We start from the raw sequence: 25098 nt of genomic DNA on the forward strand, positions 1-25098 counted from the left end.
TACCATTGCCTATATTCCTTGTCACTTCTCTGATGATATCCTCTGCCTTTATTCCTTTTTTGTTCATTATATCCATCACCACGGTTGCCTCTTTCAGATATTCCATTCTCTTCTTAGCACTTTTCTGCCCAAAAGCCTCCTTGTTTAATCCGTTAAACTCTCTCAATCCTTTGTCCATTGCATCTTGGTCAATCGTCGTTTGTGTTCCTCCTGCCGTTCCTGGGTCTTTACCATTTAATCTGTCCATTATTCAAAAGAAAGATTTCCTCCAAGCAGATAAACTGCTTGGGGATTAAAAAAATAACATACAAGTAAACAGAACTTCAAATAAACAAAACAAAAAATAACTAAGAGAGAGCACATGGGAGAGCCTCTCTCTCCCAACTGCCAGCACACTTCCTGGATCGTACCACTAACGAGATCGGGCGTGCCCAAGGTGGTATGGCCGTAAGCGAAAACTGCTGCCAAAATTGGGCTATTTAAAAGGTTGGACCATTAATGAAGAAAACTAAGAAGAATTTTTGAAAAAACTCAAACTCTTTCAGGCTTTCTGAAGAATCTCAGCGACTTTTAAAGGCTTTCTGAAGAAGCTCAGGGATTCTTTTTTTTAAACTAAGAAGAACTTTTGAAAAAACTCAAACTCTTTCATGCTTTCTGAAGAATCTCAGAGAATGTTCAGGCTTTTTGAAGAAACTCAGTGACTCTTTTTTTTTAAACTAAGAAGAACTTTTGAAAAAACTCAACTCTTTCATGCTTTCTGAAGAATCTCAGAGACTTTTAAAGGCTTTCTGAAGAAGCTCAGGGACTCTTTTTTTTAAATTAAGAAGAACTTTTGAAAAAACTCAAACTCTTTCATGCTTTCTGAAGAATCTCAGAGACTTGTTCAGGCTTTTTGAAGAAGCTCAGGGACTCTTTTTTTAAACTAAGGAGAACTTTTGAAAAAACTCAACTCTTTCATGCTTTCTGAAGAATCTCAGAGACTTTTAAAGGCTTTCTGAAGAAGCTCAGGGACTCTTTTTTTTTAACTAAGAAGAACTTTTGAAAAAACTCAAACTCTTTCATGCTTTCTGAAGAATCTCAGAGACTTGTTTAGGCTTTTTGAAGAAACTCAGTGACTCTTTTTTTTAAACTAAGAAGAACTTTTAAAAAAACTCAAACTCTTTCATGCTTTCTGAAGAATCTCAGAGACTTTTAAAGGCTTTCTGAAGAAGGTCAGGGACTCTTTTTTTTTTTTTTTATTAAAAAAGCTTACAGCACCTGGTATTCCCAGGCGGTCTCCCATCCAAGTACTAACCAGGGCCGACCCTGCTTAGCTTCCAAGATCAGACGAGATCGGGCGTGACTTATTTATTTATTTTTTTTTTTTTATTATCAAAAAGTACAAAAATAATATTTACATAACTCATATTTCATACCTAACATTCTCAAACTCATTGCATATTCGGTCCATTTTGTATATACATCATAAACTTTGAATTTACGTCATATTACATCATTCAAACAAAACCAAAAAAAACTTTTTACCCAACTAAAATAATCATTTTTTCAAAATTTTAAACTTAAGCCTTCTTTTATACTTATAAATCCACTTTCTTCTACAAATGCTCTTTCAAATTCATCTTTGCTTAGGTATTTCCACATTGTAAACACATTCTTTCTAACAATACTCTTGAAAACATCACTCACATCCACTTTCTTTCTATCAAAGTATGCCATATTCCTCCTCAGCCATATTGCATACCTTGCATTACTCAAAATTAAATTCCATAAATTCACCTTCTTATCCTTATAATTTGTACTTTCACCAAATAAAAACAGTTTTTTCCACTCATCCCCTGCTACATCTTTTCCCGTTCCATCTTTTATCAGTCTTTTAATTTTTGCATGGAACTCCTCAAGCTCCTTGCACTCAAAGAAAATATGCATCAGAGTTTCTGGCTCTGTCTCACACATGTCACATTCTCTACTCACATTTTTGTTTATTTGATGAATAATCACTTTCGTGTATATTCTGTTGTGTCTCAGTTTGAAGTCAAAATTCTCACAGTCTAATCCGTTATATTTTACATTTAAGTTTCTCCATATTGTCTTTTCTTTCAGGCCAGGAAAAACTCTAGGCCATACCGCCTCTGATGCAGGCATTTTTATTTCCTTTTTCACCATTATTTTGTATATCGTTTTCACATTTACCTCCCACAAAAACTTTTTTCTCTCGTTTTCCACAATATACATTTCAGGCATTCCCCAATCTCCCACTTTGGTAATTTCTCTTTCAATCCCTTCTACCCACTTTTCCGGCAAGCTTTTTTTAATGTTTTCACATTCACCATCCACTTTTGCTTTCTCAATTTCATCATCCCACCCCACCACACAATCAAATATCGCCCTATTCGGCAAAAAACCTTTCACATATTCATATGCTAAGTCTTTTACTTTCCTTACCCCCGCTCTCATGAATAGTCTGTTGTAGAGCATTTTCCCTCCTCTCCTTATTCCTGGGTTCAGGAATATCGGCTGATTGTGTACTTGGTTTATGTTTTCACATTCATATTGTACATTCACCACAAACTCAGCCCATGCAGTAAACACTTCTTGATAAAATAAAGGCAACTTTTCAATCATTGGCTTTTTTAACACCATGAACACACCTTCTTCACCACAACCTCCACCTTCATTTAGATATTTTCTCATATACCCCTTCCATCCATATTCTATTTTGCCACATAAATACTTTTTTATTGTTTTAACTCTTACTGCGTTCCTTTTAACATTTAAATCTATCAACTTCAAACCCCCCTCACTGTAATCTGCTATTAATGTTTTTGCTGATATTTTCACTCCTTTCCCACCCCACACAAAAATATTCACCGCCTCTTTTATTCCATTTAACACCCAGTCCGGTAAGTCAATTGCTTCCATCACATAATTACATTTAGTTAACAATAAAGAATTAACCACCACCACCTTGCCTCTTAGCCATAATTCTCTTAGTCTCCAAAACTGTAACACTTGCTTGATTTTGTTTAGCACTCCCGTCCATGTTGCATCTCTTGCCTCTTTTGCATTCTCTCCTATATTTACCCCTAGAATTTTTATAAAGTCTTTCGTTATTTTAAATGGAACATCTGCCCCTTCAACCATCACTCCTCCTATACTCATTATTTCAGATTTTTCTACATTTATTTTTGCACCTGACGCTTTCCCATATTTTTCTATCTGTTTCCTAATTTTATTTATGCTCTCTATGTCCCTAACCGTAAACGTAGTGTCATCTGCATATTGGTGTATTACACTCAATTCCCCATTTGGTATTTGGATACCTTTTATCTCTTCATCTTTTTTGATGAGTGTCGCCAGCGGCTCGGCTGTTATTGAGTACAATAATGCTGACAGCGGACAACCTTGCCTAACTGACCTCTCTAACGGGAAGGGGTCAGTTAATATCCCATTAACTTTAACACAACTTTTAGCATTCTCATATATTAATTTTATCCACTTTTGCATCCTATCCCCAAACCCAAATTTCCCCATTGTCTGTTCTATAAAGCTATGTTCCACCCTGTCAAACGCTTTATTTAAGTCTATAGATAAAATGAATCCCCCTTTTCCATCTTTCCCCATCCCTTCTACTACGTCCCTTATTGTGCAAATTGTATCCGTGATGTCTCTTCCCTTTATACTATAAGCTTGGCTTGGCGAAACTATTGTCCCAACAACCTCTTTTATCCTATTTGCCAATACTTTTGTCAGTATTTTATAATCAGTATTTAAAAGAGTTAATGGTCTATAGTTTTCTAGCTTCATTGGACTTCCTTTATTTTTATATAGTATTGTGATTACTCCTAGCCCCATAGACTCAGGCATTTTCCCTCCCTCTTCCATAATTCTATAAACCTTCCACAATATTGGTGCTACAGTCTCTATTAAGGCCTTATAAAATTCGTGTGTTAATCCGTCTGAGCCTGGGCTTTTATTTTTCTTTGTCTGTTTTATTGCTTCTTTTACTTCTTCGATACCTATGTCTCTATCACATTCGTTTTTCTCCACTTCACTTAGCCTTGCACATGCCTCTACACATTCCCTCTACACATACATATACTTCCAAGCACTTACTTTCTGCATTGTGCTCTTCCCTTTCTTTCTTCTTTCTCTTCTTCTGCACTCTTTTCCCATCACTTGTGTCCATTTCCTCATCATCAACTTTGTCATGACTCTCTGGCACCTCTTTCTTTCCTCCACCTCCTTCCATCTGCGGCGCTTCACCTCGCCTTTTCGCGTTGTCACCCTCCTGACTCTCGCCTCCGCCTTTCGTTGTCTCCCCTTCTCCGTCTTCACACTCCACGTCCTTCGATGCCATCTCCTTACCAGGTTCCGCTTCCCTCTCTTTCTTTTTTTTCTGTCTCTCTCTCCGCAACCGTCCTGGAGCCTCCTCCTCTTGACTGCTCACGCTCTCAGTCACTCTCCAATCCCCAATTCTTTCTTCTCCACTCCATGTGCCCCTTCTCTCTTCTTCTCCAGTCGCCGCACCTTCCTCTACTTCGCTCTCCACCTCCTCGCCCACCTCGTACAGATCCGACTCCTTCCCATCGCTGTTTTCCTCATCCATCTCCGCTGGTGTTTCACACACACACAGTCCAGGTCGTATATTGCACACACTGCAGTTCGCCTCCTTGCATTCTCTTGCGTAATGCCCCTGCTTGTCACATTTATAGCATCTGAAGCTCGGGCAGTCTCTAACAATGTGCCCTGGCTGAATGCACAAACGACAGACTTTCACTTGCCTGTCGTGAATGACCCTGAAGTGCTCCGTCCCTCCTAATGTCTCAAATTTTGTAGAATACGGTAGCGATTTTACCTCTTTGTTGAATTTTACTTTTAAAAACCTTGTCCCGTCGGCGATATCTGTCCCCGGCCACATTCTCCTTTTCACCCTTGAGACTGCTTTAACTCCCCAATCCGAGAGCTTTCTCAATATCTCCTCATCCTGTATGTATGTTGGCAGGCCGAGGAACGAGACCACCATCTCCATACAGTCCACCTCTTTTGCCATCACTCGACTTTTCTTTATCCTTAGTCCGTCCAGTAACTTATCCTTTGCTTTTTCTTCTTCCAATGTCAATTCATATTCTTTTGGTGTTTTGTACCTGCACCCGATCACCACTCCGCATTCTTCTCTCACTTTCTTCAACAACTCCATCATTGTTACTCTCTCTTCTCCTTCTATTTCCACCAGCACAGTGAGCTTCTTTTCATAATTCCTTTCTCTTTGATCCAGTTCTCCATTCTTTTCTCTCATGCTCCTTTTCTCCAGGCCTCTTCCCACCTCCATTTTGTCACCCAGCGCCGTAGCCATCCCAGCACGTAAAGTATTTATCCCCAAACAGCATACGCTGTTTGGGGAGTAAATAACTCCACTGCACACAAGTTCCCCCTTTTTTAAAAGGTTATTTTGAGATAAAGGCTTCTGTTTACAGTTCTCAAACTCACAAAACTCTTTGTTTGCTCTCTCTCTGATATCTGAGCTACTTCCTGCTTCCACAAGGGCGTGACCAAGGTGGCATGGCCGTAAGCGAAAACTGCTGCCAAAATTGGGCTATTTAAAAGGTTAGACCATTAATGAAGAAAACTAAGAAGAACTTTTGAAAAAACTCAAACTCTTTCATGCTTTCTGAAGAATCTCAGAGACTTTTAAAGGCTTTCTGAAGAAGCTCAGGGACTCTTTTTTTAAACTAAGATGAACTTTTGAAAAAACTCAAACTCTTTCGTGCTTTCTGAAGAATCTCAGAGACTTTTAAAGGCTTTCTGAAGAAGCTCAGGGACTCTTTTTTTTTTTTTTTAAATCAAAAAAGCTTACAGCACCTGGTATTCCCAGGCGGTCTCTCATCCAAGTACTAACCAGGCCCGACCCTGCTTAGCTTCCGAGATCTGACGAGATCGGGCGTGACTAAGATGGTATGGCCGTAAGCGAAAACTGCTGCCAAAATTGGGCTATTTAAAAGGTTAGACCATTAATGAAGAAAACTAAGAAGAATATTTGAAAAACTCAAACTCTTTCAGGCTTTCTGAAGAATCTCAGAGACTTTTAAAGGCTTTCTGAAGAAGCTCAGGGACTCTTTTTTTTTTAAACTAAGAAGAACTTATGAAAAAACAAACTCTTTCATGCTTTCTGAAGAATCGCAGAGACTTGTTCAGGCTTTTTGAAGAAACTCAGTGAATCTTTTTTTTTTTAAACTAAGAAGAACTTTTGAAAAAACTCAACTCTTTCATGCTTTCTGAAGAATCTCAGAGACTTTTAAAGGCTTTCTGAAGAAGCTCAGGGACTCTTTTTTTTAAACTAAGAAGAATTTTTGAAAAAACCCAAACTCTTTCATGCTTTCTGAAGAATCTCAGAGACTTTTAAAGGCTTTCTGAAGAAGCTCAGGGACTCTTTTTTTTTTCAGTTGCTAGGCGGTTGCAAGGGTATTCTGGGTGGTTGCTATGGTGTTGCTAGGCGGTTGCTAGGTTATTCTGGGTGGTTGCTAGGATGTTGCTAGGTGGTTGCTAGGGTATTCTGGGTGGTTGCTAGGGCGTTGCTAGGTGGTTGCTATGGTGTTCTGGGTGGTTGCTAGGCGGTTGCTCGGGTATTCTGGGTGGTTGCTATAGTGTTGCTAGGCGGTCGCTAGGGTATTCTGGGTGGTTGCTAGGGCGTTGCTAGGGTATTCTTGGGCGTTGCTAGGCGGTTGCTAGGGTGTTCTAGGTGGTTGCTATGGTGTTGCTCGGTGGGTGCTAGGGTATTCTGGGTGGTTGCTATGGCGTTATTAGGCGGTTGCTAGGGTATTCTGGGTGGTTGCTAGGCGGTTGCTAGGGTGTTCTGGGTGGTTGCTAGGCGGTTGCTAGGGTATTCTGGGTGGTTGCTATGGGGTTGCTAGGTGGTTGCTAGGGTATTCTGGGTGGTTGCTAGGATGTTGCTAGGTGGTTGCTAGGGTATTCTGGGTGGTTGCTATGGCGTTGCTAGGTGGTTGCTATGGTGTTCTGGGTGGTTGCTAGGCGGTTGCTCGGGTATTCTGGGTGGTTGCTACAGTGTTGCTAGGCGGTCGCTAGGGTATTCTGGGTGGTTGCTAGGGCGTTGCTAGGGTATTCTTGGGCGTTGCTAGGCGGTTGCTAGGGTGTTCTAGGTGGTTGCTATGGTGTTGCTCGGTGGGTGCTAGGGTATTCTGGGTGGTTGCTATGGCGTTGTTAGGCGGTTGCTAGGGTATTCTGGGTGGTTGCTAGGCGGTTGCTAGGGTGTTCTGGGTGATTGCTAGGCGGTTTCTAGGGTATTCTGGGTGGTTGCTATGGGGTTGCTAGGTGGTTTCTAGGGTATTCTGGGTGGTTGCTAGGATGTTGCTAGGTGGTTGCTAAGGTATTCTGGTGGTTGCTATGGTGTTACTAGGTGGTTGGTATTTGTCACAGATGGTTACTATTGGAGTTCTTAACACTTTCTTGGCATGATTTAGCACTTAACTAATCGTTATTAGCATGTAGCTATTCACAGCTAGCATGTGTAGCATGTTGGAAGCCCTGTTTGCTAGCATGAGTCAAAAGAGCCAAACCACATCTCTATACGATGTTCTGATGCAGAGATATAGGTCTTGCAAAATGGTTGCTAGGGTACTCTGTTTGGTTGCTAGGGAATGGCTTGGCAGCTGCCAATCATGAAACTCCAAAGGCTGCTTGTCAGTATGAATGATATAAACCAACTCCCATGCCTCTGTGACATTCAGAATTGAAGATATCCAACCCTGGATTTTGGTTGCTAAGGTGCTCGACAATGGTTGCTAGGGAGGGGCTAGGAAGTGTTGAGGTGATTCATGATTGGCTGTTTGCTGCCCCGAGTCAAACGAGACCACCCTCTTGTTTCAATGACAATTCAGTCTGGAGATGATCACTTTCAATGGAAGTGGATGGAACCTGTTGCTAAGGTGCTCTAAATGGTTGCTAGGGCGTGGCTTGATAGCTTCACAATGATCCTGAGAGACTGATTGGTCGTCTGAGTAAAACGAGCCCGCCCCCTTGTCTCTATGACACTGTGATCCAGAGCTATGTTCAATACAAAATCACTATGCAATGTGTACACCATTACACCATAGTAAGTCAATGGGGCAACTTTGGCCAGCTACTGCCCCCCAGGGGTGCAACTTTTACCCAATTGTGAGGTATGTTCTTACAGAGCCTGTCAGCCTCTTCAAATGTGATACATTACACGTTTCTGTGAAATCTGATTTCTGAGCTATGACTCATCAAAGTTTGTTGCAATGTTAAGTCTATGGGATTTTTTGGGGCGCTTTTTTGCCCCTGGGGCAATTACCGTACCCCCGATCTCTTAGAAAAGATGTAGCACACCTCTCCTCTATAGGCCGCACGATTTGATGCCTAACTCAGTGGTCTGTGATGTCAGCATGTATTTATTATAATAGAGGAACAGATAGTCACTATAGAGTTATTATAGAGTTCTTAAAATCTTTATTTGGTATGGCACGAGGCCTGCGGCCTGGTTGCTCGGGTGCTGTAATTGACCTTTCGCCGCCCCTCCCCCAAAACGGGCATTGACCAATCACACATCATAGCAACCGTTACTATGTGAGCAGGTCCGTCAAACATTGACTCCAAGCAAGATGTTGAAGCGGTGCCCACGGCGTTTGTATATCGGACACTAGATACCCCGAGAGATTGTCTGGAGGAGTTGTGTTCTATCCGTTTCCAAAGCCGAAAACACAACGTGAGCGGTGCCTACAATGGATAAAAACAGTGTGGACGGCCAAACTCCCAGTTACATGTGTTGAACATTGTTAACTCGCGTGCAGCGTGCGTGAGACTGACACTGAGATTAGTCAAAGAAACATGGAGAAAGCAGATCAAGAGGATCCACAAAGGAATTACGTTTTTTAAAGGTTTGTTGTTAACATGATATTTTCGGGGGGAAATGAGCAACAGTCACTAGCAGTGCAGCACCTGTAGGCTAACGTTACAGTTTAGAGGAGTTCAGGTTCGCAACGGGGAAAGCATGAAGCTTGCTTGACAACATCAGTTAATATATCAATATCGTAAAGAATAGAAATAACCTTAAATAATGTATGATTATCTGCATCTTTCTGTCTCTTATGTATAGTTACTTTATAAACACGAAAATCGCATTCAGCATGACACGCAAGCGGTTGCCGTGGTAATGAACAACCTGCTCGTTAAAGAGAATGTATAATCCTGTATCGGAGGCAAAATTACTAAATATGCAGCGTGAGTTATATATTTCTAACTCCAAACAATTGGCCACTGAACCAGCTTATAAAATCTTCTTCAAGGCTGTGCTGGTTGCATTTGAGGTACAGGTCATAGGGTTTCTCAGATTTCGCTTGAGACAGTATAAGCATTAGCCTCGATAGTAGTCGTGTATCCTTCATTGTGTATTTTATATTTTGAATATAACCCTCCACTGCATACTGTAACCCCTTTTGCCTCGATCGGGAGGATATCGCGGAGGTATTGATCCAAAAAAGGTCACTGACACGCACGGGTATACCTCTTCCCGTCATGGCAATCTGTCCCGCTGGTCGTGTTTGATGCATGATTTGACGCCTCACTCAGTGGTCTGTGACAAAATTTGCGGGACGAGTTACGCGCCAAACTTTGTCCAGAATAAAAAGAATAATAATAAGATGGAGAAGAACACTAGTGATGCCTTGCCTTTGGCAAGCACCACTAATAATAAGTTTAAATAGGATTTCAGTAAGTTGGCTCTCACAAGCCAACTTAATAATAAGTTTAAATAGGATTTCAGTAAGTTGGCTCTCACAAGCCAACTTAATAATAATAACTAGAAAAAGTTCGTCGAGACAAACTTTAAGTTGGCTTGTGAAAGTTTGGACCAGAAAGTTTGAAGAAGTTTAAAGTAGTTTGAATTGTAAATTAGTTTAAAGAACACGCAGCGCCAGCTGAAACTTGGGCTTTGATCCTATAGGATGGTAATAGGATGGTAAAGGTATTTTTATGACGCCCCAATGTGATCACAACTCAGTCCAGTAGATGGCGGTAATGCGCAATGATTGCAAGCTGCCAAATAAAATCTACAGAAGAAGAAGAAGAAGAAGAAATTAGTTTAAAGTTTAAATTAGTCTAAAGTTTAAATTAGTTTGAATTTTAAATTAGTTCGAAGTTTAAATGAGTTCAAAGTTTAAAGTATTTTAAAGTTTAAATTAGTTTAAAGTTTAAATTAGTCTGAAGTTTAAAGTAGTTTCTAGTTTAAATTAGTTTAAAGTAGTTTAAAGTAATTTAAAGTTGCTATGGATGTTTCTAGTGGATTGCTAAGTTATTTTGGGTAGTTGATAGATAGATAGATAGATAGATAGATAGATAGATAGATAGATAGATAGATAGATAGATAGATAGATAGATAGATAGATAGATAGATAGAGTTAGAAAGAGATATAGGATAGATAGATAGAGTTAGAAAGAGATAGATAGATAGATAGATAGATAGATAGATAGATAGATAGATAGATAGATAGATAGATAGATAGATAGATAGATAGATAGATAGATTGATAGATAGATAGATAGATAGAAAATCGCACAACTAATGTGCATGGGGATGGACGCGCGTTGTCACAGTAACCAGGTGAAGGAAAGGAGGAAATGAAGTTGCTACATTTTGAGACACAATTGCTCCCTCTAAAATGGACAGAACGGCATATTCGTCATGGTTAAAAAATATCTCCAACCCAATCAAAATGAATCTATCACGACTCACTATTGAGGTGAAATGTGAAGAAAAAAAAGTGTTGCGTCATTACAGTTAAAGATGCTCACGTGACATGCAAGATTACTTTTTTTTTCAGCGTTGAGCATTACCACCAATCACAGAAGTCTCTGTTGAGCTCATAATGCAATAACCAATCAGGTTAGTTTAGATTAGTTACCGACGAAGAAAAAAAAAAAGCCAATTCGCGGGAGTTCTGCGTGCAACACCAAGTGCTGCTGCTCGCCAGTCAGATTGCGAATTCTGTCGTTGGAAAGTGCAGATACGATGTAAGAAGGATTTTGATTTATAATTTTGTTTTTCATGCTACTAAAATAACAATTTCTTGATTTTCTTATGCATAAAAAGCAATTAACTACTTCATAAACGGTTATTGACTGTGCGACACACAAAAAAACGTTTACTATATGATTGTAATGACATTTAATCATTTTATCACGAACAATTCTCGACAATAATGAATGATGCTTTTCACTTACAAGTTAAAACGTTGTTTTGAAAACAGCTTAAATGGAATTTGGGGAATTTTTGGGGAATGCTGTCTGCTAGATGTGTGAATCCTTACATTTAATTAATTAATTAAAACAAATATATTCTGACAGGATTTGGTCTGAGATGGGTTCTGAAAGAAAATTTTATTTTCTAAATTAAATTCATGATTTTTATGAAGTCACGAAGAAACGACAATAAATTAAATTACAATAAAAAGACACAATAGAGCAGATAAAATCAATGTAGAAATTAAAATGTGCAATGCTAAGGAAAAACAGAAGCATCATCTGAAATAGCATTGTTTAATGCAGCTCACAGGGAATGAGTAATGACTTAATTAGTAAAGGACATTATTCATGCTTCGTTTTAAACATAAAATGTTAAATACTTGTGAACTAATTTCTGATTTAAACTAAAATTTAAATGTTATTTTAAAACCGCCACTAGGTGGCAGCAAATCACTTTTAATGAGTGAGTCATTGAGATTCAACCGGTGCTTTTAAAATTCGTGTTTTTGGTATGGGTCTGTGTAATTTATGTGATTTTATTAAACTTGTATGTAATTTTACTCCTAAATTGGAAAAACCCGATTCTAAAACTCCATAGAAAAATCTCGAGGGAACCAGAGGGGCGGGGTTTTAATTTCAAACCTGTACCACGTTGTCCTGAGTCGGGAAACACTGGATCACGATGTGATTAAAAGTGCAAGCTTCACTTTTAAACAATCAGGATAGGATTAATATTTTACAGGGACCACATCCTGTTACATGCATGACAAATTGTGAGTTTGTTGATATATCTCAATTAATGTATTTTGCATTACATTTGTGTAATTTCACACTTGTTGTAAGATTGTAACTTTCTGTTTCAATTCTCCCACAGTGTTGCATTCAAATGGATGACAAAGGTCCACGAATTTCTCGATCATTACATTGCATCACAACAGGTAAGCAAAACAGTGTTACTTTTCTGCAGGTAATTAGAGGGTATGCATTATTGTCAAAAAATACGGATGATAGAGAAGACAACACTTTGAAACATGTGAAATTACATTTTATTTTTGAACAAACTATATAAACTAAACAAGAACAATTAAATCATTTTCTCAGAACACAAACAAATTAAATAAATTAAGAAAAATGGTTGAGGCTATTCTGCTGAGCTCTCCCTCTCGCGGATCTGCAGGACCCGTCTGTTAAGGTGCTTTAGCATAAGTTGCATTGGCAGTCTGTCGATGATGTCGTCTGGGTTGCCAGAGAAGACGGTTGACGGCACAATGAATACCTCAGACTCACTGCTGAGGAAGTGGATGGTGTCGTTGACCTCAGAGACACCAATAGGGGATTATCACGCTGATACGTAGTACTTCCGCATTCAGTGATCTTTGTGCACTGTCACTTCCGGTGAATCACTCTGGCGAATCCATGATGGACGACCCGTTTACTTATACTGCATCCCTCGTAAATTTACCCAAAATAACTTTTTCTGACGTACATCGATTAACTGAACAACATTCCATCACAGCCCGCTCCAAAGTGGACAAGGGATACAGTTTCTTTTTCGAGAACTTCATCTACGACTACGAAGGTGAGTGGCTATTAGCTAGCTAACGCTAGCTAACATAAGATTAGCTAGGTAGGTTAGTTTATGCTAATGTCAGTTTGGCGTCAGCTCAGATGTTCGTATGGTTAAACCCACATAAATTAAGATTATTCATGAGGCTGAGTCAATTCACCCATTTCATTTGTATTCTGAAAGGAAGAAGGTTAGCCTCTCAGTGTCAACTAGATAACGTCAGCATACGAGTGTCCCTTTTGCTAGAATGAACAATCCACAGTATATGCATTAATTATAATTTTGTCCACCAGTGTCCAACATCATTGACAGGGCGGTTGCTGTCAGGTCTAGGTGTTACAGGTCAATGAGGAAGCGAGAACAGTCACATTATTTGAAGGTTATTTTAGGAAGCTAAGGCAAGAAGTTTAACCCCTTCCACTGTTGCCTGTTTACATCAAGTCAGTCAACAGCCATGTGCAATAAATTGCTATACCTTTGTGACATACAATATCATGAAAATGTAACTTTGCATTTAAATTCTGTAATATCCTGTTTGTACAATCCAACATGTTAATGGTGTAAGGGGTTAACTACTCTACTGCGGTTGCAGATTTCCTAGAATTTTTGGTTAATTGTAATGTTATTCCTTACATTTCTATATCATTTGAAAACGATTTTCATTTTAGTTTGACTTTATCAACTAAAATTGTGTTGTGTCTTTAATGTAGATTTTTTTCCAAGCTGATGCAGCCAAACTTCAAGAAACCTCATGCAGCTGTACAGCAGGCAAGGCTCTGTGCAGCCATCTAGTGGCCTTGTTGTTCCAGAGTGCCCATTACAGCATGTTGCAGGTGAGAGCTGTGGTCTGGGATGATGTTTACATGGGCAGGAGTGACACTGCCATTGATTGTTAACAAGGGCTGTGCAATTAATTTAATTTCGATTTCATTTTCGATTTTGGCTCACAACGATCACCTAAATAGTACTTTTTTTTAATTGATTGTTTAAACATTAATCTCATAAAATTATTACAGTTGTAATTTTGCAGTGTAAATTAATTAATTTGATTGATAACAGCCCTGTTTATTTAAAACTGAATTTGATCAAATGTAAGAATTTGACATAAAAGATTGTCCTTTATAAAGGTAAATAACGCTCTGGTGACCCCCCTACAACAAATTACTTCGTAAACATGTCACATTTTTTACCACTTGTGACTTTGCAGTTCTGTTTAATAGGTCAAAAAGTACAATAAATGGACAAATTTAGATTTATTTTAAGAATTGTTGAAAGGTGTCTTTTTAATAAATGCAACACGTTCCCAAAGTCAAATAATCGTGATTTCAATACTGACCAAAATAATCTTGATTATGATTTTTTCCATAATCGAGCAGCCCTAGCACATCCTCAATCCCGTTTTGCTCTTCTATCTCTTGTTCTGCAGGTGAGAGCTGTTCCACCACCTGTGGCCTGCACAAGTTCTCTGCAAACATGGCATCGACCAAGGACAAAGGTAACATTGTAGCTGCGCGGAGCCTCACCGCATTGAATAGACTTCCAGTCTATTTTTCAGCCGGGGCGTGAGCTGCCTTGCGTGCCACCCTTCGCTCCGCTAGCAGTGTGTCCCAAACGTTACGCCTGGGACACACTGGGTGCACGCTGTGGCTGAAAAATAGACTGAAAGTCTATTCAAAGCGGTGCAGCGCATGGGGCTGCCCAGCTGTACGTCTGGCTACATTGATTAACATGGGAGTGAATTGGAAGCTGTGTTTACACCATTACAAGCAAGATACTATTACAATCATGGCTACTTGTTAATATCATTCCCAGGGAATCCATGCAGAGCCGGTTCAGGACTTGGTTGTTAGGAGACCAAAGCCATCCACCAGGAGTGTATGCAAATCAACACTCTATCAAGCATACACAGGTAATGTTACTACTGTAACTAATATCATACTGTTGGCTGCCGTATAATATATAATTATATCTTTCCACTTTTATACACATAGATTATGTAGCAAATATAACACTGCAGTGAGCAATTCCCCAGAAAGACTCTTGCCATCAGAATTGAAAACCAAAACAAGCTGAAAGAGATGTGGGGATAATTTAACACTTAATGTTTTTAATTTTACGTTTCAGGATCCCTCCCTGACCCGCAAGTCTTGTCTCTTGAGAAACGACTGAAAAATCTCAGGCCGCAACCACTAATATCCTCAGTGCTGCATGGCTTGTCTCAACTCTCCATGGTCGACTCCAGGTTCGGACCTGTGCCGCGAGGTTCACCCCTGTCCTACCAGTGTCCTCCTGTGGTCAAACACGGAAATGATGTTCAACACCCAGATGCACCAACATTCCCTAATCTGCCTATAGAGGGGTCAACATTTCCCACTACTTTCCCAAACTTTGACCCAAACTCTCAACAGTCTCTCCATTTGGACAGCTTAACGGTGACACACGAGATGGCAGCTGAGAGAGAGGAGCAGACACGTGAGCAGTCCGAGTGCCCATTATGGCAAGCTTTACGCAAGCCTAGAGTGACAGCTAGTAGGTTCTATGAGGTTAGCCATGTGAAAGGGCCATCTTCTGGTCAGACCCTGGCAGGGCGGATACTAAAGGGAGTACTCCAAACTCCCGCCATGAAAAGGGGCCTTGAACGCGAGCCACAGGTGCTGGAACAATATTCAAAACATTTCAATGTAAATGTCTCACACTGTGGATTTGTTATCCATCCCGATGCTCCTCACCTCGGGGCTAGCCCCGATGCAAGGGTATATGACCCTAGTGCCATTCCGTGTTTTGGCCTTGCTGAAGTTAAATGCCCAGACATCTCTAGCATTTCTGAGGCAGGACATGTAAAAATGGTGAATGGTCAGGCAAAACTGAAGCAGAATCATAAATACCACTGGCAGGTTCAAGGTCAATTGGCAGTAACTGGATTGAGTTGGTGCGATTTTATAACAGACACTGAGGGAGACTTCACAGTTGAAAGAGTCTGGAGGGATGATGAAATGATAAAAGACATGAAAAAGAAGGTGGACCTGTACTTCTTTGGTACATATATGAATGTGTATCTTCAACAGAAAGTAAAATGAACTAAATTAATAAAGGAATTGAATCGAAGGACTTTATTACATTTTTTTCTGAGTACATTATTTACTACATTACATATTTACATCATTTTGAATACTTTCAGGACAAACTGACCCTTTAGAATTGATTATAGATGAACGACTTATTAAATTATATACATCATTTTGAATACTTTCAGGACAAACTGACCCTTTAGAATTGATTATAGATGAACAACTTATTCAATTATATACATCAATATATACAATGTTTTCAGTACATAGTTAAATGCATGTGATCGGGGGAACACTATTCAACAGGGATGTAGCCTTTTAAATCAAGTGGTCCCTGGAAGTTGGTCATCACACAGCAGACGGTCCACAGCTGGTTGACTGTCCCAGACAAGGTTAGAGGGAGAGTGTGTTCCCAAATGCGATATTCCTTGACTCTGCGTATTGCTCTTTCCACAAGGATTCGAAGTCGGGCGATTGCTTGTGTTTTTAGAGCATCCTCTTTGGTGAACTGCGCTGTGGTTAGAGATGAAATAAGTTAATTTCTATTATTTCAGTGACTGCCTCAGTACTTTTTAAACATTTCTCTGCACATCTTAATGATTATCATTTCACAGTTTTAATTTGAAATGTTCATTCCTTTCATGCCTACCTGTCATCTTGAAGGGTGGTATAATCAGCGTTGCCCCACGGTCAGCTAGCAGCTTCTCAATAGTGAAACCCTTGTCTGCCATGCAGCCATCTCCTGGCTCCAGTAAGTCGAGCAGTCCACTTCGTTCAGTCAGCTCTCGGTCAGAGATGGAGCCGGTGAAGAGACTTGACACAAAAGTCACAGCACTACATGGGGCAATCCCAATTAATCCCTTAAAGGTTGTCGTATTTTTGTACGATGAGAAAACCTCTGACTGGAGAGTGAGGGATGATGGATTCTGACATCGTACCTCGGTGCAGTCGATGATTACCCGAACATCTGGACAGTACTGCACAAATTTGCTTGGCATGGTGTTCTTGACTTGCTGTTTACTCATCCAGATGGGAAGGGAGCCAAGAAGCAGGTAAAGGTAGTTGGTCCATGTTATAACAACACGGGAGACAGTGGACACACTGACCTGAAACATGTCAGCCAGCACCTTCTCTTGCAGGCCTGCAGCAACTCGGCAGCAGAAGAGAAAAAACTCATCAACCAGTTGCAGTCTACGCGTTGGACTGGGAGAAATGGGTTCAAATGTTTGTCCCTTTTTCTGAGCTTTCGACCAATAAACCAGCATGGAGGCAGATGGTTGAATAGCCTCCCAGAAGTCACAAAAAACATATCTTGACGTGAATCTTGTGTAAAAAAGGATGTCCTTGTCTGAGACACAAAGTCTGTGAAAATGCACTTGATCCACTTTCAGCTGTGACAGCTCTGTTGTCAGTTCCTTGATTTTCTCTTCCAATTGATGTATGCGTGCAGCAGCAGCATCCAGTGCACCTGTATGAGATGAGAGAAACAATTTAAACATCACATTTTGTCTGTGACTTGCATATTAGAAGTAGTTTGGACCTCTAAAGCTACATGAAATAGCTTTTTATAGCTCAATATTCACCTTTACGTTTAATCAGGTAAGATATAAAATGCAACAATTGTACTTGTGATTAAGCTTCTCACATTGTGGTATTGGTCAAATGCTGGGACATCAGTAAGTCTTAACATTTTGTGCTCTGAAAAGTTACACACACCTCCTCGGTATTAGGGCTGCACGATATTTGTGAAAAAAAGTGCGATATGCGATAACTCATTAAATAATGTGATATTCGATATGCGAGACGATAATGCTTAAAGTGTGTAAAATAAACGTAAATTATCTTTAAAATATATTTTAAATTATATAACCTACATATGTGTTTCACATTCTTTTTGTGACACGAAAACATCTCTACAGCTACTGAAAGTTAACATCAGTGTTTTACTGTCACATAAGAAGTGTTATTTTAACATCAGTAAACCACAGGGTTTAGGGTTTCAGGAAGGCCTACATTAGTTTAACAACAGACATTAAATAATCAAATGTAAAAATAAAACACTGCTTAGTTTTCACTGTATAAATTAAACATATACTGATTCTTATTAAAGCTTCTTATTAAACAATGACATACCTGGTTTAGGAGCAGAAGCGTAATCATGTTCTGTCATCACCACCGAAGCTGCGACCTCCTCCATCGCCTCTTCCTCACATGGCAGGGGCTGCTCCAGAGGAAGGGCTGGGCAAACGTCATGGCCTAAGTGAGATGACGCTCTTTTATAAGCGGTCAAGCTCTTCTTGGCAGTCCCCAGTTGTTCCACTGGAAACGGGAGGGTACAGACCCGATTTTTAGACGCTTGATTCGACCCCGGTTGGTAAAGTTAGCCTCGTCAGCTAACGCTAGTCTGCTAGCACTACCTGTAACATTAGTGTAGTCTGACTCACTAAAGTGCCGGCTACAAACAAACGTGCTACCTTGTTTTATTTTAAAGTTTGGCCCTTCATCCCGGTGAACCGCTTTACTCCACTTCTTCCTTAGACTCAATTCAGTCGGGAATCCATGAAAACTTAAGTAGGGTTGGCGTTGTTTGTTCGATTTACAAAGTGGAACAGAGCAGTGACATCTAGCTTTCGTTTCCGCAATTGTTGAACTGCGCCGGAAGTTGACATGCACAAAGTTGACAAATACCGCCCATGAAACCCGGAAGCGTGATAATCCCCTATTGTGATAATGCCGGGTGTCCAACCTCTGTACATTACGTCTTGGTAAAAAAAAAGAAAAACAAACCAAATAACGTTACTCACTTTACACTAAGCCGTCCGTTTGTCCCTGCGGGCTTTGGCTGGCGTTTCCAATTTATCTCGTCCAGAAGAAAATGGGATCGTTGAAATTCGCGACAGTAATAGGACTCTCTATCTGTTTCCATAGGCGCACAGCGCCTAACTGAGCACCAATAATAATTGAGCATACAATCAACATTTTACTATGATTTCTAAAGAATCATGTGATATCGAAAACTGGAGTAGGTCTAATGATAAATAAAATTCAGCTTTTACATCAGTCTAAATGACATTTTAATTATATAAAAAATATAATAGTAGCTAAAAAATAGCTACTTTAAATTGTAATAATATATATGTTTCATCAAAAAAGTGAGCTTAAGAGACATAAAAAAAGAAGAATCCAAACTTTTGACCCCTAGCCATAGCCACTAGGCCTTTACACACATAAACACAGCAAACAGATTATGGTGCGTGTATTTGTGACAATTTTCATATATGTTATAAACAAAACACAACATACAGTAAGTAAAAACACTAACCTTGAAGTTTGTGTTGCATCCACATCCTGTATCCGCAGTGTTTGTTAAAAGTTGAAAACGCAGAGGATAACATAACCTAAATGAATATTGTGATTTGGTTTGCCGATTTTTTAGGTCTTACCTTGTTACTTTAACTAGCCTACTGTTAAAAAAAAGTGGGCAGGTGCACTGTCTATAATTCTCTCTCATTCAGTGTCTCGCCCATTCAGTTAGTTGTGCACAAACGGAGCACAAACGAACGAGACTATTTTGGGTGATTTGGAGCATGTGGGGGGCTAGAGACGTCATCAACAATAATTGAATGTCTAATATTTTAAAACCCGACACAGCACAAACGAAAATTTTACCGGCACAGACCAGCACAAGCGAAGCACAAACGAACAAGACTATTTTGGGTGAATTTGGAGCATGTGGGGGGCTCGTGACGTCATCAACAATAATTGAATGTCTAATATTTTAAAACCCGACACAGCACAAACGAAAATTTTACCGGCACAAACGAAGCACAAACGAACGAGACTATTTTGGGTGAATTTGGAGCATGTGGGGGGCTGAGTGACCTCAGAATGACCACCTAATATTATTTGAATATCTAAAAAACTGAAGCAGCTCAAACAAAACCTTTTACAAGTCAAGTCATCCTCATTTATATAGCGCTTTTAACAATGTAGATTGTTTCAAAGCAGCTTTACAGAGATAAACATATAATTTAAGGTAACAGAGATTGGTTTGGTATTATTGTGGCTCTTGAAAAATGTTTTTTCCAGCTAAAGTTAGTTTTGATTGATTCACTTCCATCTAAATGATCATTTGTTATTAAATTAGGGGCAGCTAAGACGACACCGTTCTCTCTAAACAGACTTTAAACGTGAACCTGTGATAGACGCTCATGGCGTTCACATGCGCATTAAGAATTGATTCTATAGTTATGTGCGTTTGAATATACAGGTCCTTCTCAAAAAATTAGCATATTGTGATAAAGTTCATTATTTTCCATAATGTAATGATCAAAATTAAACTTTCATATATTTTAGATTCATTGCACACCAACTGAAATATTTCAGGTCTTTTATTGTTTTAATACTGATGATTTTGGCATACAGCTGATGAAAACCCAAAATTCCTATCTCAAAAAATTAGCATATCATGAAAAGGGTCTCTAAACGAGCTATTAACCTAATCATCTGAATCAACTATTTAACTCTAAACACCTGCAAAAGATTCCTGAGGCTTTTAAAAACTCCCAGCCTGTTTCATTACTCAAAACCGTAATCATGGGTAAGACTGCCGACCTGACTGCTGTCCTGAAGGCCATCATTGACACCCTCAAGCAAAAGGGTTAGACACAAAGAAATTTCTGAACAAATAGGCTGTTCCCAGAGTGCTGTATCAAGGCACCTCAGTGGGAAGTCTGTGGGAAGGAAAAAGTGTGGCAAAAAACGCTGCACAATGAGAAGAGGTGACCGGACCCTGAGGAAGATTGTGGAGAAGGACCGATTCCAGACCCTGGGGGACCTGCGGAAGCAGTGGACTGAGTCTGGAGTAGAAACATCCAGAGCCACCGTGCACAGGCGTGTGCAGGAAATGGGCTACAGGTGCCGCATTCCCCAGGTCAAGCCACTTTTGAACAAGAAACAGCGGCAGAAGCGCCTGACCTAGGCTACAGAGAAGCAGCACTGGAGTACCCACAGTCAGTGATGGTCTGGGGTGCCATGTCAGCTGCTGGTGTTGGTCCACTGTGTTTTATCAAGGGCAGGGTCAATGCAGCTAGCTATCAGGAGATTTTGGAGCACTTCATGCTTCCATCTGGTGAAAAGCTTTATGGAGATGAAGATTTCATTTTTCAGCACGACCTGGCACCTGCTCACAGTGCCAAAACCACTGGTAAATGGTTTACTGACCATGGTATTACTGTGCTCAATTGGCCTGCCAACTCTCCTGACCTGAACCCCATAGAGAATCTGTGGGATATTGTGAAGAGAAAGTTGAGAGACGCAAGACCCAACACTCTGGATGAGCTTAAGGCCGCTATCAAAGCATCCTGGGCCTCCATAACACCTCAGCAGTGCCACAGGCTGATTGCCTCCATGCCACGCCGCAATTTCTTTCTGTGTCTTACCCGCTTGCTTGAGGGTGTCAATGATGGCCTTCTGGACAGCAGTCAGGTCGGCAGTCTTACCCATGATTGCGGTTTTGACTAATGAAACAGGCTGGGAGTTTTTAAAAGCCTCAGGAATCTTTTGCAGGTGTTTAGAGTTAATTAGTTGATTCAGATGATTAGGTTAATAGCTCGTTTAGAGACCCTTTTCATGATATGCTAATTTTTTGAGATAGGAATTTTGGGTTTTCATGAGCAGTATGCCAAAATCATCAGTATTAAAACAATAAAAGACCTGAAATATTTTAGTTGGTGTGCAATGAATCTAAAATATATGAAAGTTTAATTTTTATCATTACATTATGGAAAATAATGAACTTTATCACAATATGCTAATTTTTTGAGAAGGACCTGTATGTGCGCAGGTTTGTAATTCCTTACAAACCATGCCTAAACAAATTACTTGTCTATAAATTTTGATGCAGAATCTTTATTTTATCTTATCACTTTGGGTAGGTACGCGAACCGAAAAATTCCACAACGCTTTATCTGTAGAGTGGTATAGGGATCCTCCATAGGGAGAGGCTAGTTGGCACTTCAGCACTGCATCGTCATCAGGTCCGGACGAAAGTCCTTCGTCAGATCTGGAAACGGCCTGGATCCAGCAGGCTGCGGGAAAACCTCGGGATAAACAAAGACACTAAAATTAGCGTAGATGCCATTCTTCTTATGATGTAACGAGTACATCAGGATATGAGGGAAGTGTTCCCAGTTCCGGCTGACCTAATCTAAGCAGCCTAATATTGAATTATAGAAGGCTATAGAGTGTTATGTGAATGCTAGGTCAAAGAGATGTGTTTTTAGTCTAGCTGAACTGACAGACTGTGTCTGCTTCCCGGACAATGTTAGGAAGATTGTTCCAAAGTTTTGGTGCTAAATAGGAAAAGGATCTACCGCCAGCAGTCGATTTATATATTCTAGGTATTATCAACTGGCCGGAGTTTTGAGATCGCAATAGACGTGAAGGACTATAATGCGTTAAGAGCTCGGTCAAGTATGGGGAGCTAAACCATTTAGTGCTTTGTAAGTAATCAGCAATATTTTAAAATTTATACGATGTTTAATAGGGAGCCAATGCAGTGTTGACAGAACCGGGCTAATATGGTCGTACTTCCTGGTTCTGGTAAGAACTCTAGCGGCTGCGTTTTGAACTAGCTGTAGTTTGTTTATTAAGCGTGCAGGGCAACCACCCAGTAGAGCATTACAATAATCTAGCCTTGATGTCATGAACGCATGAACTAGTTGTTCCGCATTTGTCAATGAGAGCATATGATGTAATTTAGATATATTTTTAAGATGGAAAAATGCGGTTTTACAGACACTAGACACGTGACTTTCAAATGAAGGATTGGTATCAAAGAGCACACCCAGGTTCCTAATTGACGACGAAGACTTAACAGAGCAGCCATCAAGTGTTAGACGGTATTCTAGGTTATTACGTGTGGAAGTTTTTTGTCCAATAATTAGAATCTCTGTTTTTTCAGAATTTAGTAGTAGGAAATTACTAGTCAATCAATTTTTGATATCAACTATGCATTCCGATAATTTTGTGAATTGGTGAGTTTCGTTAGGTTTGGAAGAAATATAGAGCTGAGTATCATCAGCATAACAGTGAAAGCTAATTCCATGTTTCCTAATGATATCTCCTAAAGGTAGCATGTACAGAGTGAACAGCAGCGGTCCTAGTACTGAGCCTTGTGGTACGCCATACTGAACTTGTGATCGATAAGACATCTCTTCATTTACTGCTACAAACTGATAGCGGTCAGATAAATATGATTTAAACCATTCTAATGCAATTCCACTAATGCCAACATAGTTTTCTAGTCTATTTAAGAGAATGTTGTGGTCAATGGTGTCAAATGCAGCACTAAGATCAAGTAACACTAATAGAGAGATACAACCAAGAATCGGATGATAAGAGCAAATCATTTGTGACTCTAATGAGAGCTGTCTCAGTGCTATGGTGCGGTCTAAATCCTGACTGGAAATCCTCGCAGATACCATTTCTTTTAAGAAAGGAACACAGTTGTGAGGATACTGCCTTTTCTAGTATCTTTGACAGAAAAGGTAGATTTGAGATCGGCCTGTAATTGAGTAATTCTGTAGGATCAAGTTGCGTTTTTTTAACAAGCGGTTTAATCATAGCCAGCTTAAAGGTTTTTGGTACGTATCCTAGAGACAAAGATGAATTAATGATGTTAAGAAGAGGATCTATGACTTTTGGAAGCATCTCTTTCAGTAGTTTAGTCGGTATAGGGTCTAACATACATGTTGTCGATTTAGATGAATTAACGAGTTTGCAAAATTCTTCCTCTCCTATGGCAACAAATGAATCAAATTTTACCTCGGGGAGACTATAATGCACTCCCTGATGTGATGCTGTAGTAGACGGTTGCATAGTTATAATTTTGTCCCTAATATTATCAATCTTATAAGTGAAGAAGTTCATAAAGTCATTACTGCTGTATTTCTTGGAAACATCTTGGCTTGAAGCTTTCTTTTTCGTTAGTGTAGCCATTTTTTCAAATAAATACCTTGGATTATGTTTATTTTCTTTTAATAGGGTTGAAAAATAAGCAGATCTAGCAGCTTTTAAAGCCTCTCTTTAAGCAATCGAGCTCTCCTTCCATGAAATCCGAAATACCTCTAGTTTTGTTTTCTTCCAGTTGCGCTCCATTTTTCTGGCTGCTCTCTTAAGGGCCCGGGTGTGCTCGTTGTACCACGGTGTTGGACTATTTTCTTTAATCTTCTTTAAGCGCAACGGAGCAACTGTATCTAAAGTGCTGGAAAGGAGAGAGTTAAAAGTTTCTGTTGCAATATCAAGTTCTTCTAAGCTATCTGGGATGCTGAGACGATGAAACTGATTAGGAAGATAATTGATAAAGCAATCTTTAGTGGCAGAAGTGATAGGTCTAACATACTTGTAACACGGTGTTGGCTTTGCAGCCTTGGCTAAATGTAATTTACATGAGACTAGATAATGATCTGAGATGTCGTCGCTCTGCTGCAGAATTTCAACAACATCAACATTGATTCCATGTGATAATATTAGATCTAGAGTATGATTACGACAATGAGTAGGTCCTGACACGTGTTGTCTAACTCCAATAGAGTTAAGAATGTCTTTAAATGCCAATCCCATTGCATCTTTTCCATTATCTACATGTTTATTAAAATCACCAACAATTAGGAATTTATCTGTAGTCAATACTAATTCTGATAGAAAGTCAGCAAATTCTTTGATAAAATCTTTATGGTGCCCTGGTGGCCTGTAGGCAGTTGCCAGCAGAATTCTCAAACTTGATTTATCGTTTACATTATATATTTTTACTAGGGCTGTCAAAATAACGCGTTAATTTCGATTAATTAATCTGAGGAGAAATAACGCGTTAAAAAAAATAACGCAGATTAATCCATTCCGTTTTGACCTTTGCGGAGCCGTTCTAGCATTCGTGTAAAAAGAAGGAGGGAGACAAGAACGCGCTGCTTGGATCATTGTTTGGAACATTTACTTATAACAAACGGAGTTCGTCAAACTCTAAAGTACCACATAAATGCAAAGCATCCAGGAGTGTGTGCGTGAGTCGATGAGTGTGTCTGAGAGAAAGCGCGCTTGTGTGTGTGTATGTTGTAACTTTTCACGCGCTCTCACGTCACACAACCATTTTCTCACGCACAGAAAAATCGCGCACCAAAGAGAGGACACGGA

At 39.7% G+C, this 25098-nt stretch overlaps 1 protein-coding gene and 1 non-coding gene across 2 annotated transcripts; both read right to left on the reverse strand.

The window, feature by feature from the left end:
- Positions 1-5847: 5847 nt before the first annotated feature.
- LOC143739444 (5S ribosomal RNA) lies at positions 5848-5966 on the reverse strand. The gene has a single exon (XR_013204201.1). It is a non-coding gene; the product is annotated as a 5S ribosomal RNA (ribosomal RNA).
- Positions 5967-15924: 9958 nt separating this feature from the next.
- Positions 15925-21397, reverse strand: LOC143739421 (uncharacterized). Its single transcript, XM_077231937.1, has 4 exons — positions 19229-21397; positions 18040-18225; positions 16556-17374; positions 15925-16419 (listed from the first exon to the last, which is right to left on the reverse strand). The coding sequence occupies exons 1-4, from the start codon at positions 19299-19301 to the stop codon at positions 16202-16204; spliced, it is 1296 nt and encodes a 431-aa protein (XP_077088052.1). The 5' UTR covers positions 19302-21397; the 3' UTR covers positions 15925-16201.
- Positions 21398-25098: the final 3701 nt, after the last annotated feature.

Source organism: Siphateles boraxobius, unplaced genomic scaffold, assembly GCF_051911475.1.
Source record: "Siphateles boraxobius isolate OS27281-9 unplaced genomic scaffold, OSU_SipBor_1 16, whole genome shotgun sequence".
Classification (NCBI taxonomy): domain Eukaryota; kingdom Metazoa; phylum Chordata; class Actinopteri; order Cypriniformes; family Leuciscidae; genus Siphateles; species Siphateles boraxobius.

What these genes read in the sequence shown, in the direction of transcription:
- LOC143739421 (XM_077231937.1), bottom strand. Translation starts at nt 19,301, where the DNA reads ATGTTATCCTCTGCGTTTTCAACTTTTAACAAACACTGCGGATACAGG. An exon ending in GATGCAACACAAACTTCAAG is followed by an intron (nt 18,226 to 19,228) that starts GTTAGTGTTTTT and finishes TCCCGTTTCCAG; the next exon opens with TGGAACAACTGGGGACTGCC. An exon ending in CGCTTCTGCTCCTAAACCAG is followed by an intron (nt 17,375 to 18,039) that starts GTATGTCATTGT and finishes CATCTCATACAG; the next exon opens with GTGCACTGGATGCTGCTGCT.